Source organism: Pleurodeles waltl, chromosome 6 (genome assembly GCF_031143425.1).
Source record: "Pleurodeles waltl isolate 20211129_DDA chromosome 6, aPleWal1.hap1.20221129, whole genome shotgun sequence".
Taxonomy (NCBI): Eukaryota; Metazoa; Chordata; class Amphibia; order Caudata; family Salamandridae; genus Pleurodeles; species Pleurodeles waltl.
This window is the reverse complement of record NC_090445.1, coordinates 1,701,765,531-1,701,780,772: the sequence shown is the minus strand read 5'-3', so window position 1 is coordinate 1,701,780,772 and position 15,242 is coordinate 1,701,765,531. Positions and strand designations below refer to the sequence as shown.

Genomic DNA, 15,242 nt, shown 5'->3' with positions numbered 1-15,242 from the left:
CTTACAAAATTCCTTTGTGTCCTCTGACATTCTAGGCCAATGAAACAAGGGGACAAGCCTGTCCCAAGTTTTCATTTGCCCCAAATGTCCAGCTAAGGGAATGTCGTGCGCTAGAGTTAGGAGGAACTTTCTGTATTCCTGAGGAATCACCAATCTCCTGGCAGCTCCAGGTTTTGGATCCCTTGCTTCAGTATATAAAAGGTTGTCCTCCCAGTAAACTCTGTGAGAGTCACTGACATCCCCATTTGCTTGTTTGACAGCTTGCTGCCTTAGACCCTCTAGTGTGGGACAGGTATGCTGTGCCACACTCAGCTCCTCCCTGGCAGGCCCCTCTTCACCCAAAAGCTCAGCAGTGTCTGCTTCCAGCTCCTCTGGTGTAGGTTCTGCACAGGGTGGAAATTCTTCTTCCTCAGAATTAGAATCCACTGTAGAGGGAGGGATAGTAGGTACTGTTTTACCTTTACTAACCCTAGCTTTAGGGAGCACTTGGTCCATTCTTCCAGGATCCAAGTCACCCTGTCCTTTTTGCTTTTTGGCCTGAGCCCTGGTCAAAGCAAAAATATGCCCTGGAATGCCCAGCATTGCTGCATGAGCCTCCAACGCCACTTCTGCCCAAGCTGATGTCTCTAAATCGTTCCCTAGTAGACAGTCTACAGGTAAATCTGAGGTAACCACAACTTTCTTTGGACCAGTAACCCCCCCCCCAGTTGAGATTCACAACAGCCAAGGGGGGGCTAAGAGTGTTGTTATGAGCATCAGTCACTTTGTACTGGTGACCAAGTAGGTGTTGTTCAGGGTGGACTAGTTTCTCTATTACCATTGTAACACTGGCACCTGTGTCCCTGTAGGCCTGAACCTCAACACCATTTATTAGGGGTAGTTGCTTGTACTTATCCATATTAAGGGGACAAGCAACCAAGGTGGCTAAATCAATAGCCCCCTCATAGACTAACACAGCCTCTGTGGTCTCCCTAACCAGACTAACCCCAACTAAATTACCAAATGTGAGCCCAGCTACTCCCTTGGATTGGCTATTAGTAGGTTTTCTCCCACCACCACTGCTATTACTAGGGGCACTAGGTGTAGCAGCAGGGGTTGTAGTGGTAGGAGGCTTGGTGCTTTTCTTTGGGCAACTGGGATCAGTTGTCCAATGGCCTTTTGTTTTACATAAATAGCACCATGGTTTCTTTTCTTTGTTCTGATTTGAAGAGGATTTGGGCCTACCACCCCCACCAGAGTGTTTTTGTGGGCCTGATGAAGACTCATTTTTAGATTTGTCCCCACCCTTGTCAGAAGACTTACCATCCTTCTTCTTGCCATCCTTGTCACCCCCTGTATGAACTTTTCTGTTCACCCTTGTTCTGACCCATTTGTCTGCCTTCTTTCTCAATTATTGGGGAGAGGTCAGATCAGAGTCTACCAGGTAGTGGTGTAACAAATCAGACACACAATTATTAAGAATATGCTCTCTCAGGATTAGGTTATACAGGCTTTCATAGTCAGAAACTTTACTGCCATGTAACCACCCCTCCAAGGCCTTCACTGAATGGTCAACAAAGTCTACCCAGTCTTGTGAAGACTCCATTTTGGTTTCTCTGAACTTGATCCTGTACTGTTCAGTGGTTAAGCCATAACCATCAAGGAGTGCATTCTTAAGAACTGCAAAATTATTGGCATCACTTTCCTTAACAGTAAGGAGCCTATCCCTACCCTTTCCAGTGAAAGATAGCCATAGGATAGCAGCCCACTGCCTTTGAGGGACCCCCTGTACATTACAGGCCCTCTCAAGTGCAGCAAACCACTTGTTAATGTCACCCCCCTCCTTGTAAGGAGGAACTATCTTATGCAGATTCCTAGAATCATGTTCTTTAACAGGATTACTATCTGTAATACTGCTGCTGCCACCATGGGGTCCTAACCCCAACCCCTGTCTTTCTTTTTCTAAATCAAAGGACTGCCTATCTAAATCCAGCTGTTGCTTCTTGAGCTTCAGCCTGGATTCTTCCACTTTCAGTCTATTGAGCTCCCTTTCTAATACTCTGTCATCAGGGTGGGTGGGTGGGGCATGCCTTGAAACAGAAGTATGGTGAGAATGAACAGAGGGAGACCTGGCCCTAACAGATGGCACTCTAATATTCTGGCCTACAGAAGTAACACTTCTACTGTGATGCGAAGCAACACTATTACTGTGATGTGAATTCACATCAGTACCAGCTATGCTAGGTGGCCTGCTAAGGGTCAGGTTGGAAAGATTCCCTCTCAAATCGTTTGCTAGGGGTGCCCCAGGATCAGATTGGGAACCATCAGCTAATTTCTCACCAGAAGTGCCAACTAAGGTCTTATCTTGTTCAAGGAGCATATTAACTAACAGTTGTCTTGAGGGGTTCTTCCCTACCCCTAAACCTCTATCTATGCAGAGACTCCTTGCGTCTTTCCAGCTAAGGTTGTCATAAGCTATGCTGGCCAGATCAAGAGTTTGGCCTGTACCAGACATGATAGACAAGAGTTTAAGGGACAGAAAAAGAAAGAAAAAGTTTCAGAACTTTTTAAAGAGCAGAAAAAAAACTTTTAAAACTTTTTAAGAACTTTTTGAAAGTTTAGAGGTACTTTTCAGCACTTAGCAAAGAAGTGAGAGAAGAAAAGCAAAACTTTTTGGTTAGGTGTACATACACTGAACTTGTTTTGTATATTTTTCTCTTATGAAAAGTACAATATGACAAAGTGGTAAGTAGTTGCAAAGTACTTATCCCACCGCTGCACAACCAATGTAGGAGGCTGGACTGGCTTGTAGTGGGTACCAAGAGGTACTTAAACCTTGCACCAGGCCCAGGTATCCCTTATTAGTGTAGAGGGGTGTCTAGCAGCTTAGGCTGATAGAAAAGGTAGCTTAGCAGAGCAGCTTAGGCTGAACTAGGAGACGAGTGAAGCTCCTACAGTACCACTAGTGTCACATACACAATATCATAAGAAAACACAATACACAGATATACTAAAAATAAAGGTACTTTATTTTTATGACAATATGCCAAAGTATCTCAGTGAGTACCCTCAGTATGAGGATAGCAAATATACACAAGATATATGTACACAATACCAAAATATGCAGTAATAGCAATAGAAAACAGTGCAAACAATGTATAGTCACAATAGAATGCAATGGGGGCACATAGGGATAGGTACAACACAAACCATATACTCTAGAAGTGGAATGCAAACCACGAATGGACCCCAAACCTATGTGACCTTGTAGAGGGTCGCTGGGACTGTAAGGAAACAGTGAGGGTTAGAAAAATAGCCCACCCCAAGACACTGAAAAGTGGGTGAAAGTGCACCTAAGTTCCCCAAAGAACACAGAAGTTGTGATAGGGGAATTCTGCAGGAAAGACCAACACCAGCAATGCAACAACGATGGATTTCCAGACGAGTGTACCTGTGGAACAAGGGGACCAAGTCCAAAAGTCACGATCAAGTCGGGAGTGGGCAGATGCCCAGGAAATGCCAGCTGTGGATACAAAGAAGCTGCCACCGGATGGTAGAAGCTGTGGATTCTGCAAGAACGACAAAGACTAGAAACTTCCCCTTTGGAGGATGGATGTCCCACGTCGTGAAGAGTCGTGCAGAAGTGTTTTCGTGCAGAAAGACCGCAAACAAGCCTTGCTAGCTGCAAAGCTTGTGGTTAGGATTTTTGGATGCTGCTGTGGCCCAGGAGGGACCAGGATGTCGCCAATTCTGTGAGGAGACAGAGGGGGCGTCCAGCAAGACAAAGAGCCCACTCAGAAGCAAGCAGCACCCGCAGAAGTGCCGGAACAGGCACTACGAAGTGGAGTGAATCGGTGCTCACCCGAAGTTGCACAAGAGAGTCCCACGACGCCGGAGGACAACTCAGGAGGTTGTGCAATGCAGGTTAGAGTGCCGGGGACCCAGGCTTGGCTGTGCACAAAGGAAATCCTGTAAGAGTGCACAGGAGCCGGAGTAGCTGCAAAACATGCGGTTCCCAGCAATGCAGTCTAGCGTGGGAAGGCAAGGACTTACCTCCACCAAACTTGGACTGAAGAGTCACTGGACTGTGGAAGTCACTTGGACAGAGTTGCTGAGTTCAAGGGACCTCGCTCGTCGTGCTGAGAGGAGACCCAGAGGACCGGTGATGCAGTTCTTTGGTGCCTGCGGTTGCAGGGGGAAGATTCCGTCGACCCACGGGAGATTTCTTCGGAGCTTCTAGTGCAGAGAGGAGGCAGACTACCCCCACAGCATGCACCACCAGGAAAACAGTCAAGAAGGCGGCAGGATCAGCGTTACAAGGTTGCAGTAGTCGTCTTTGCTACTTTGTTGCAGTTTTGCAGGCTTCCAGCGCGGTCAGCAGTCGATTCCTTGGCAGAAGGTGAAGAGAGAGATGCAGAGGAACTCTGATGAGCTCTTGCATTTGTTATCTAAGGAATTCCCCAAAGCAGAGACCCTAAATAGCCAGAAAAGGAGGTTTGGCTACCTAGGAGAGAGGATAGGCTAGCAACACCTGAAGGAGCCTATCAGAAGGAGTCTCTGACGTCACCTGCTGGCACTGGCCAGTCAGAGCAGTCCAGTGTGCCAGCAGCACCTCTGTTTCCAAGATGGCAGAGGTCTGGAGCACACTGGAGGAGCTCTGCGCACCTCCCAGGGGAGGTGCAGGTCAGGGGAGTGGTCACTCCCCTTTCCTTTGTCCAGTTTCGCGCCAGAGCAGGGCTGAGGGATCCCTGAACCGGTGCAGACTAGCTTATGCAGAGATGGGCACCATCTGTGCCCATCAAAGCATTTCCAGAGGCTGGGGGAGGCTACTCCTCCCAAGCCCTAACACCTTTTTTCCAAAGGGAGAGGGTTTAACACCCTCTCTCTGAGGAAGTCCTTTGTTCTGCCTTCCTGGGCCAGGCCTGGCTGGACCCCAGGAGGGCAGAAACCTGTCTGAGGGGTTGGCAGCAGCAGCAGCTGCAGTGAAACCCCGGGAAAGGCAGTTTGGCAGTACCCGGGTCTGAGCTAGAGACTCGGGGATCATGGAATTGTCTCCCCAATGCCAGAATGGCATTGGGGTGACAATTCCATGATCTTAGACATGTTACATGGCCATGTTCGGAGTTACCATTGTGACGCTATACATATGTCGTGACATATGTATAGTGCACGCGTGTAATGGTGTACCCGCACTCACAAAAGTCCGGGGAATTTGCCCTGAACAATGTGGGAGCACCTTGGCTAGTGCCAGGGTGCCCACACACTAAGTAACTTAGCACCCAACCTTTACCAGGTAAAGGTTAGACATATAGGTGACTTATAAGTTACTTAAGTGCAATGGTAAATGGCTGTGAAATAACGTGGACGTTATTTCACTCAGGCTGCACTGGCAGGCCTGTGTAAGAATTGTCAGATCTCCCTATGGGTAGCAGAAGAAATGCTGCAGCCCATAGGGATCTCCTGGAACCCCAATACCCTGGGTACCTCAGTACCATATACTAGGAAATTATAAGGATGTTCCAGTATGCCAATGTAAATTGGTGAAATTGGTCACTAGCCTGTTAGTGACAATTTGGAAAGAAATGAGAGAGCATACCCACTGAGGTTCTGGATAGCAGAGCCTCAGTGAGACAGTTAGTCATAACACAGGTAACACATACAGGGCACACTTATGAGCACTGGGGCCCTGGCTGGCAGGGTCCCAGTGACACATACAACTAAAACAACATATATACAGTGAAATATGGGGGTAACATGCCAGGCAAGATGGTACTTTCCTACAATCACCAACTGCGCCGACCGCCTTGCTCCACTCAGAAAACCCTCCAACAACCACATCAACAAAAAAGCCACCTGGTTCACCGACGACCTCCAAGCCTTCAAACCCCACTGCTGAAAACTCAAGCAAATATGGCTACTCGAACGCACTCCAGACAACCACACAGCCTTCAAGGATGCCACACGCAAACACCACCAACTCATCAGGCTAGCAAAAAGATCCTCCTTCAAAACCTGCCTAGAAAACAACGCCCACGACTGCAAAGAACTTTTCAGCATCGTAAAAGAACTCTCCAACCCTAACACCACCATCAACGACATCACCCCCTCCCAAGAACTTTGCGACGCCCTAGCAACCACATTTCACCGAAAAATCACGGACATCCACGACAGCTTCAACTCCCCTCACACTCCAGATGCTCCTACCCCACTCACCATGAACTCCACCCGCTCCAGCCGACTGACCTCCTGGACCAACATCAGCGACGACGAAACCAACAAGATCATGAACTCCATCCACTCCGGATCACCATCAGACCCCTGCCCACACCACATCTTCAACAAAGCAGACACGGCCATCGCACCACACCTACGGAAAGCCATCAACATCTGCTTAGAAACTGCAAGATTCCCGGACAGCTGGAAACACGCCGAAATCAACGCCCTTCTCAAAAAACCAAAGGCGGACCCCAAGGACCTGAAAACCTTCTGGCCCATCTCTCTTCTCCCGTTCCCGGCGAAGGTCATCGAGAAAATCGTCAACACTCAGCTCACTCGGTACCTCGAAGACAACAACAACCTCGACCCCTCCCAGTCCAGCTTCAGACGCAACCACAGCACCGAAACCGCCCTCCTTGCCACCACAGACGACATCAGAAGCCACTTCGACAATTGAGAAACATCAGCCCTCATCCACCTAGACCTATCAGCCGCCTTTGACACCGTACGTCACCACACCCTAAAATCCTGCCTCCACGCAGCAGGAATCCAGGACCAGACCCTCGGATGGACTGCATCCTTCCTCGCCGGCAGAACCCAAAGAGACCGCCTCCCCCTGTACCAATCCAAAGCCTTCAACATCATCTGCGGCGTACCCCAGGGCTCAGCCCAATGCTGTTCAACATCTACATGGCCCCCCTCTCACAAGTGGCGCGTCAGCACAACCTCAACATCATCTCCTACGCCGACAACACCCAACTCATCCTCTCCCTCACCAAGGACCCGCACACCGCCAAAACTAACCTCCACGAGGGACTAAAAGCCATCGCCGACTGGATGAGAGACAGCCGGCTAAAACTGAACTCGAACAAAACAGAGGTCCTCAGCCCTCTGCCTGGGACAACTAATGATGGCCGTCCACGCTGGGTCCCCCACCGACGCCCACCGACAGCGCACAAAACATTGGCTTCACCCTCGACTCCTTACTCTCCATGTCAAAGCAGGTCAGCGCCATCTCCTCCTCCTGCTACAACACCCTCCACATGCTTCGCAGAATTTACAAATGGATCCCAACAGAAACAAGAAAAACAGTAACCCAGGCCCTCGTCAGCAACAGACTCGACTACGGCAACGCCCTCAACACCGGTATCTCATCCAAACTCCTTCAACGCATCCAAAATGCCTCTGCCCGACTCATCCTCAACATCCCTCGCTACTGCTACATCACCTCCCACCTAAGAGACCTTCACTGGCTCCCCTTCAACAAGAGGATCACCTTCAAGCGCCTCACCCATGCACACAAGGCACTCCACAACACGGACCATCATACCTGAACAACAGACTCAGCTTCTACACCCCCACCCGTCATCTCCGCTCCGCTAACCTCGCCCTTGCCTCCGTCCCCCGTATTCAATGCAAATCTTCCGGCGGCAGATCATTCTCTTACCTCACCGCCAAGACCTGGAACACCCTCCCGCCGGATCTACGACAGACCCAGGACCTTCTTTCCTTCAGAAAACTACTCAAGACTTGGCTCTTCGAGCAGTAGTAGCACCCCCCTCCTAGCGCCTTGAAACCCTCACGGATATGTAGCGCGCTTTACAAATTAATTGATTGATTGATTGATTGATTGTAGTTTAAGAACTTTGGGCCAGATGTAGGAAAAATCCAATTTGTGAGTTGCAAATTGCGAGTCCTTCCGACTCGCAATTTGCAACTCGCAAATTGGTATGCAGAACGGTGTCTCAGACACCGTCTGCAACTCGCTATGGGGTCGCAATGACCCACCTCATTAATATTCATGAGGTGGGTCGCTAATTGTGGCCCCATAGCGAGTCTAGGCACTCGCAAACATGGAGGCCTGCTGTCGTCAGCAGACCTCCATGTTCGTGACTGCTTTAAATAAAGCAGTTATTTTTTTTTTAAGTGTAGCCCGTTTTCCTTAAAGGAAAACGAGCTGCACTTAAAAAAAAAATCCGAAACCTTTAGTTTCGGTTTTTTTCAGGGCAGGTAGTGGTCCCTTGGACCACTACCTACCCTGAAAAAATATTTGTGGGTGCATTGACAAAGTGGAAGGGGTCCCCATTTGCGAGTGGATTACCATCCACTTGAAGTGGATGGTAACTGCGACACCATTTGCGACCGCATATGCGGTCGCAAATGGTATTGCATACCACTCAGAATCACCCCTTCCTATTTGCGATTCTGAAATGCATATTGCGAGTCGGTGCCGACTCGCAATATGCATTTCTGCATAGGGAAACGCGTTTAGCGACTCGCAAACGGCAATTTTTGCCGTTTGCGAGTCGCTAAACGTTTCCTACATCTGGCCCTTTGTCCTTTGAGCGGGATCGCGTCCTATTAGTGGCCCTACAGACCCTAGCAAAATGCCCAATTTTGAAACACTTGGAACATTTCTTTCCTACTGCAGGGCAACTATTCGCATTACCTAAATGAGAAGAACTACCACATCTAAAACATTCTAGCTTCTTAGAATTCTCCTTCCAAACAGGTGTTTCAGGTCTGACATTCATATGAGTTTTGTTAAACTTCTGTTTAATTAGAGACACCCTCTGATGTGAGTCCTTATCACTAGCTGTGTTAATCTGTTCCATGAACATAGCAGTACTCTCAGTTCTGGTAGCGATTTCCACCACCTTCTCTAATGTTAAGTTTGGAGTAGACCACAGAGTTTCTTGTACCTTCTTATTATTAGTTTTCTCAACCAGTTGATCCCTTATCATTTCATCCTCACACGCTTTATAATCACATGACACAGCTAACATTCTCAAAGCCCCCACAAAGCTCGCAACAGGTTCACCAGGAACCTGTACTCTCTTGTAAAATTTGTGCCTCTCCATAATGACATTTTTACATGCTTTAAATCTAACATCAAGTGACTTAATGGCAGAAGCATTTTCGTCAATTCCTCCATCGCCCTCTCCCTCAGCCAATGGAACACAAACTTGGGGAATGTGTTTTAAAATTTTACGACCGTCTGGTCCTAAACAATGACGTAGAATGTCAAACTTTTTTTTATGAGTAAAGGAGTCACCATCAAGAGCATCCAGGTAGGCTTCAAAACCTTCCTTCCACGAATCCCAATCCGCTTCTGATGAAACCGGATCAGGAGAAAAAACAGGAGGAGGAATGATGGAGTGCTGCACAGTAAAGTTACGAGTAAGTTAGGAGTACATACAAAGTATAGAACAAGGTATGCGTACCACTGTTTAAAAATAAATTGATAAGAGTTGATAACGTTGAATCTAAGGTGTGAGTATCACCGTAAAGCACTGTAATTAAAAAGCAATGACACGCTTATTGAACAAGGTGTGCGTATCACCGTTGAAATGTCTTCCCTATAACTATGACCTAATAAAAGTTTATAAAATTGAAACTATGGAGTGCGTATCACCATTGAAGTAGTCTTCCCTGAAGCTGTGAAGACCAAAACAAATTGCGAATACCAAGGTGAAAGAGTCTCTGTTGCCTAGGAGAAGACCATAATAAATCTCCTAGATCGCACAGCACCGCGGGTGCTGCGGTGAAGGCGTCTCCGTTGCCTAGGAGACAAGACTCTGAAGGCGTCTCCGTTGCCTAGGAGACAAAACTCTGCTGAAACATCCTGATGATGCGGCGTACGCGTGCGCGAGGCAGCTCGTGTGAGCAAGGCAGCCTCTGCACCTCGCTACTCCGACAACGTCTGTGCGAGGCGCTGGCGTTTTCAACTTGGTGCGCCACCAGCACTTACCCTTGCCACTTCTGCCCCAAAATCCACCGGGCTGAAACACACCTCCCGGTCGCAAAAGCGCCACGACGGCCAGCAGGAAGAAAGAAGAGCCGCACCTAGCACAGGAGACGTCCGTCAAGTCCACTGCCTGTTGGAAGGCTGCCACAATGTTGCAACGGCCGAGGAGTGCACAAGTGGAAAAACACGCTGTCCTGCCGTCCCTCATCACCGTTGAAGCGTAGGCTTTATAAGGTAAGTTTATTTATAATCGATGAAGACAGGACAGCGCTACACCACAACCACCTTGGTCACCATCCCAACCATTCTCCCTCCGTTCTCCTCTGTCGAGTCTTGTGCCCAAAGCATTCCAGAACGCATACGAGACTCAACAGAAGAACCCAACAACTTACCTATGTCACAGGCAGTGGTTTGTGTCGACTTTGCCTTTATCTCCCCACCACACACAATCTACAATGACAGTGTGCATGGGCTTCGTGAGGGGTCCCCCTGGGTGGCATAATACATGCTGCAGCCCTTGGGGACTTTCCTGGCCACAGGCCCCTTGTTACCATGGGTACCTTTTACAAGGGACTTAACTGGGTGTCAGGGGTGTGCCAATTGTGGGAACAATGGTACAGTTTTTGGGAAAGAACACTAGTGCTGGGCCTGATTATCAGAATCCCAGCACACTCTCAGTCAAGTTGGCATCAATATGAGGGGAAATGTGGGGGGTAACCATGTCAACAAGGGCAATTTCCTACACATGGATTGTGTGCTAATCCTTCCAGTGTTCTAGACCAGTGATTATGTGGTTTACAGTGACATGGATTGTGTGCTAATCCTTCCAATGTTCTAGACCAGTGATTATGTGGTTTACTGTGACATGGATTATGTGCTAATCCATCCCAGGTTCTAGAGCAGTGATGGCAGGGTTTATAGTGAAATGGATTATGTGCTACTGTTCCAAGGTTCTAGAGCAGTGATGACAGGGTTTACGTAACAGGAGTGGAGCTTGGCAATGTTGCATTGGTGGCAGGACTGTGCATATAGAAGGTATTTGTAAACTATATAGTTCAATCTCCACCAGAAAGCTACGTAACATTGTACAGCTTTGATTTCATATTCTACGGCATTGTAGGATGCACAACTGCTCTCACAGATCTAAATGTTGCTCCTAGAACACTCACACCCTTGAATTCAAGGCATCGCCGGATGCACACATGTAAGATATTACAAGCAGATATTGTTATTTCTTTGGCTGCCTTGTATGAATTTCATGTACTGCCTACTGCTGTGTAGAATCTCCTGTGATTACATGTCATATTTCAAATGGGTCTTATGTGATGTTCATTTTTTGTTCCTGGAGCTGTCATTGCTCTTTAATACAAAGATGATTTGTGTGTTGTTTCAGGTGTAATAATGTGAGGATTCAGTGCCCAGAGATTGTGTTGAAGAGTTATAAAGGTAAATAGGATTGCACTGGATAAACTTGTATGTTACTGTTCACTATGATGGTATGGTATGGTATGCTATGGTATGGTACAGTACAGAATGGTACCGTGCAGTACGGTATGGTATGTTCGAGCTATGTGGTTGATATTGCACACACATACCTCCATAACAAGACACCAAACTATGAACACAAACTGTAATCATACTAAAACAAGCACTGAACCAATTCAGCTCAAGACAAGATAAACAAATTACATTAAAAGCAAATAAGGGACTGATTTAGATCATTGTGGTCACTGTCCCACCGTCAGTTTTCTGATAGAAAACCTGCCCACAGCCTTGGGGGTTCACCCGCCAGATTTTGATGCTGGCGGTCCCATACACTTTAACCTACCCGCATCCTGCCAACCACCCGCCATGGATTCCTATCCACCGCGACGTTGTCATAGTAAATAGTGGCTGACGGTGGGACGTAAGCTACACATTCTGCCTAGCAGCTTTGGATGTGCCTTACCGCCAAGCACAAAGTGGCGTTCCGACCTCAACTTCTGACTTGGTGGATTAGGAGAAAAGGGGTGAAAACTCACCTTTTCTCTTAATTCCACTTCAGTTTTCGGCTGGACAGGACCCTCCACCCCTACTGCCATGGGAGCCAGAACAAAATGTGACCGCCCCCGTTTCTGGACATGAAGGTATGGAACCCACATTGGTTAAGAACATTTGGGACTCACTGCTCATTACTACGGGACCAGTGCAGACAGATACGTGTCACAGTAATTTTTTGAAATTACTGTGACATGCATATGTTGGGGACATGAGTGGGTCAGACACAAATGGGGACTCACTGATGTACAACACATATTGTACACATACAGACCTGTCATTATGGTGCCAGTATTCATTGCCAAATGAATGCTGGGACCACAATGACAGTCCAAACACACTTGTCAACTGTGCTAATGTGTGCACATTGCTAGGGGACCAGTGCCTGTCATGTAAATCAAGTTGTGTGTGTGACTCGTACGTGTATGTGTATGGGCGATACGATTGGCTGGGTGAGGTGGAGGGAGCTGGAGTGGAGATGTGGTTGTGTCAGTATGTAAGCCACTTGCATATGGCATGGATGTTGTTGTGTATGGTATGTTATGTGTTGTGCTGCTGCGTGCAACATATGGTGCTTGTTGTTGTGTGACAGTCATTGTCATGATGTATGTAGTTGTGCTTGTGTGTGAGTGTGTAGTTGTGTTGGTTGTTGAGGTTGTGTGGTGTGTGGGTGCAGCACCAATAGTGTGTGTATGTTGTGCCATGGATGTACATCAATGTGTGTTTGCGCGTGTAGATGTTGTGGGGGAATGGCTATAGATAAAAGTGTGTAAGTGGTGTGTTGTGCCGTGTATTATGCAGGGGGACACATTTGGCTTTGGTACAGTGTGTGCGTGACTTAACTGTATTTCACAGCCATTGTCATTGTACGATGTCCGTTGGGTCCAGCGATGTCCTCCCTCCGTCAGCCCACCGCCGCCAGTACACCGCCGGCAGGACTGTAACATCTAAATACAGGTAGCGGGAACCTGCCGGCCTGACAGCTAGGAAGAGCACTTCATTGTGGCATTCTGCGGCTCAGCCATAATACTACTAAATATGGCGGGTGGAACACTGTCACCTTGACGGTCTCCTCGGGTCCCCTGCTGCAACGGTTTGGTGGCAACCCTGCCAAGATGTAAATCAGGCCCTAATGTTTTTTGATGGCAATAAGCACTCAAGGTGCAATTACTGGGTTTGTATCTGTAACCCATGTACATTTCATCTGTTTTTAAAGGTACTTGGGAATTTCATGGCCTTCAGGTATATTGTTTTCCACACCTGTTTTTCTCCCCACTCAATTTATCCACTGCCCCATTTCCTCTGTTAGACTTTCCTTTCATTCCTTTGACATTCATTCTATGCTCAGATGCAGTCATTTCACACCTTAAATTATTGATACCAGAGAGATTGTAGATTGGTGCTGCTCAGTTTCTGCAGTGTTCTGAGATTTTCTTTATGGATGGGCTATTACCTCAGAGTGCGTGTCCAGATGATTCTCCCATAACACGTTCTATGTTCTAAGGTCTAGCACCTACCCATGCAGATGGTTCCTAAGACCATCCCTAACATTCTACACTCAGACTGTGCAGTCACACGTACACAACATGACATGCATTCACACACACACACACCGCCTCAGTATTGGTGCACCACTTGTTATTTTCCTGATACAGTTTCTTCCAGAGTTTATCCAGCAAAATGCGTCCCTGTAATGCAGTAATGCTGCTCGTGGAAATAGTGCTTCACTTGGAATACCAGTTCGGGCAGAAACTCCAGTTGTCAATAAAATCTGTGTTGACATTAAAGTCGAAATAGGAATCTTTGGGCCCAAGCTTTCTGACAGGGCAGTGGAGTTCAGTAAGATATTCTGACCCACTTCCTATGAGTGTTTCTACAGTGCACGATCTTAAAACCATCTCAAAAATATCCTTGGAGACAAATATATTGTAAAAAATATTGTGATGTCAAGAATATCAAGGGACAGAACATCGCATGTCACGATATAGTTTTGTAAGTGTTTGTACATTACATCTCTATGATTGTGCACTCTCTATATTGACTCTCTATGACCTCTCTATCTACAATGATGGTGACTGGATCTCTGTAAATTACATCTCTATGGTCGTGGACTCTCTGTATTGACTCTCTGTGGTCTTGTCTCTGCAGTGATGGTGACAGGATCTCTGTACATTACATCTCTATGGTCATGGACTCTTTGCATTAACTCTATCTCTTTCTTTCTCTATATTCTATGTCAGGATCGGAAGCTTTGGATTATGCTTCTCCTTCTTTGCTGTTCAGTAAACTTCAAACCCACAGCAGCAAATAAAAATAAAACTGTCATAAAAACTAGATTTGCCATCACAAACAGTATGACATCATGTCCTCTGCACCAATCACAACACAAATACTTGTATATAACTTGTTGGAGCCATTATACATCCTCTTCCTTTGCTTCTTTTCGCAACAGATAAGTACTCCGAAGTGTTTTTGCCTATGCTCCTAATATTTGTTGCTATTGTGCTCTTAATATCTGCCTGACTATTGTGTTTGCAAATCAGCGACCGACTTCTTGCTTGGTGGTCTTTTATTTCTACTTCGGCGCCAAGAGGCAGGGAGATGGAGCACGGTAGCGCAAGGACCTTAGTCCTCTCTCGATTGCTGCCTGCACATGCGTCCGTCGTGTTCTGGCCTCTCTCTTCCAACCTGTATCAGAGCTGCGAGCGCACGCCTAGACTTGATGCATTGAGTGGGGTCCCGTGTCACTCTCTCAGCTGTTGAGCATTTAAACGCCTCCCCTACGCCCGCCTGCCTGGACAAGAATTCTGGGGGTCATTCCGACCCCGGCGGTCAAGGACCGCCGGTGCCGGGGATGCGGGAGCACCGCCAACAGGCTGGTGGTGCCCCGCCGGGCATTCTGACCGCGGCGGTTCGGCCGCGGTCAGACAAGGAAAATCAGCGGTCTCCCGCCGGTTTTCCGCTGCCCTTGGAATCCCCCATGGCGGCGCAGCTTGCTGCGCCGCCATGGGGGATTCTGACACCCCCTACCGCCATCCTGTTCCTGGCGGTTCGCCCGCCAGGAACAGGATGGCGGTAGGGGGTGCCGCGGGGCCCCTGGGGGCCCCTGCAGTGCCCATGCCAATGGCATGGGCACTGCAGGGGCCCCCGTAAGAGGGCCCCACTGTGTATTTCAGTGTCTGCAATGCAGACACTGAAATACGCGACGGGTGCAAACTGCACCCGTCGCACATACCCACTCCGCCGGCTCCATTCGGAGCCG

General features: G+C 47.9%; 1 protein-coding gene across 1 annotated transcript in view; it reads left to right on the top strand.

Moving 5' to 3' along the window:
* The window catches only part of LOC138301815 (E3 ubiquitin-protein ligase TRIM39-like), a 91,127-nt gene that overhangs the window by 63,315 nt on the left and 12,570 nt on the right, over positions 1-15,242 (top strand). Inside the window, exon 5 of the mRNA XM_069242314.1 lies at positions 11,337-11,389. Within this exon, the coding sequence (XP_069098415.1) occupies positions 11,337-11,389 (53 nt within the window). The remainder of the gene's footprint in view (positions 1-11,336; positions 11,390-15,242) is intronic.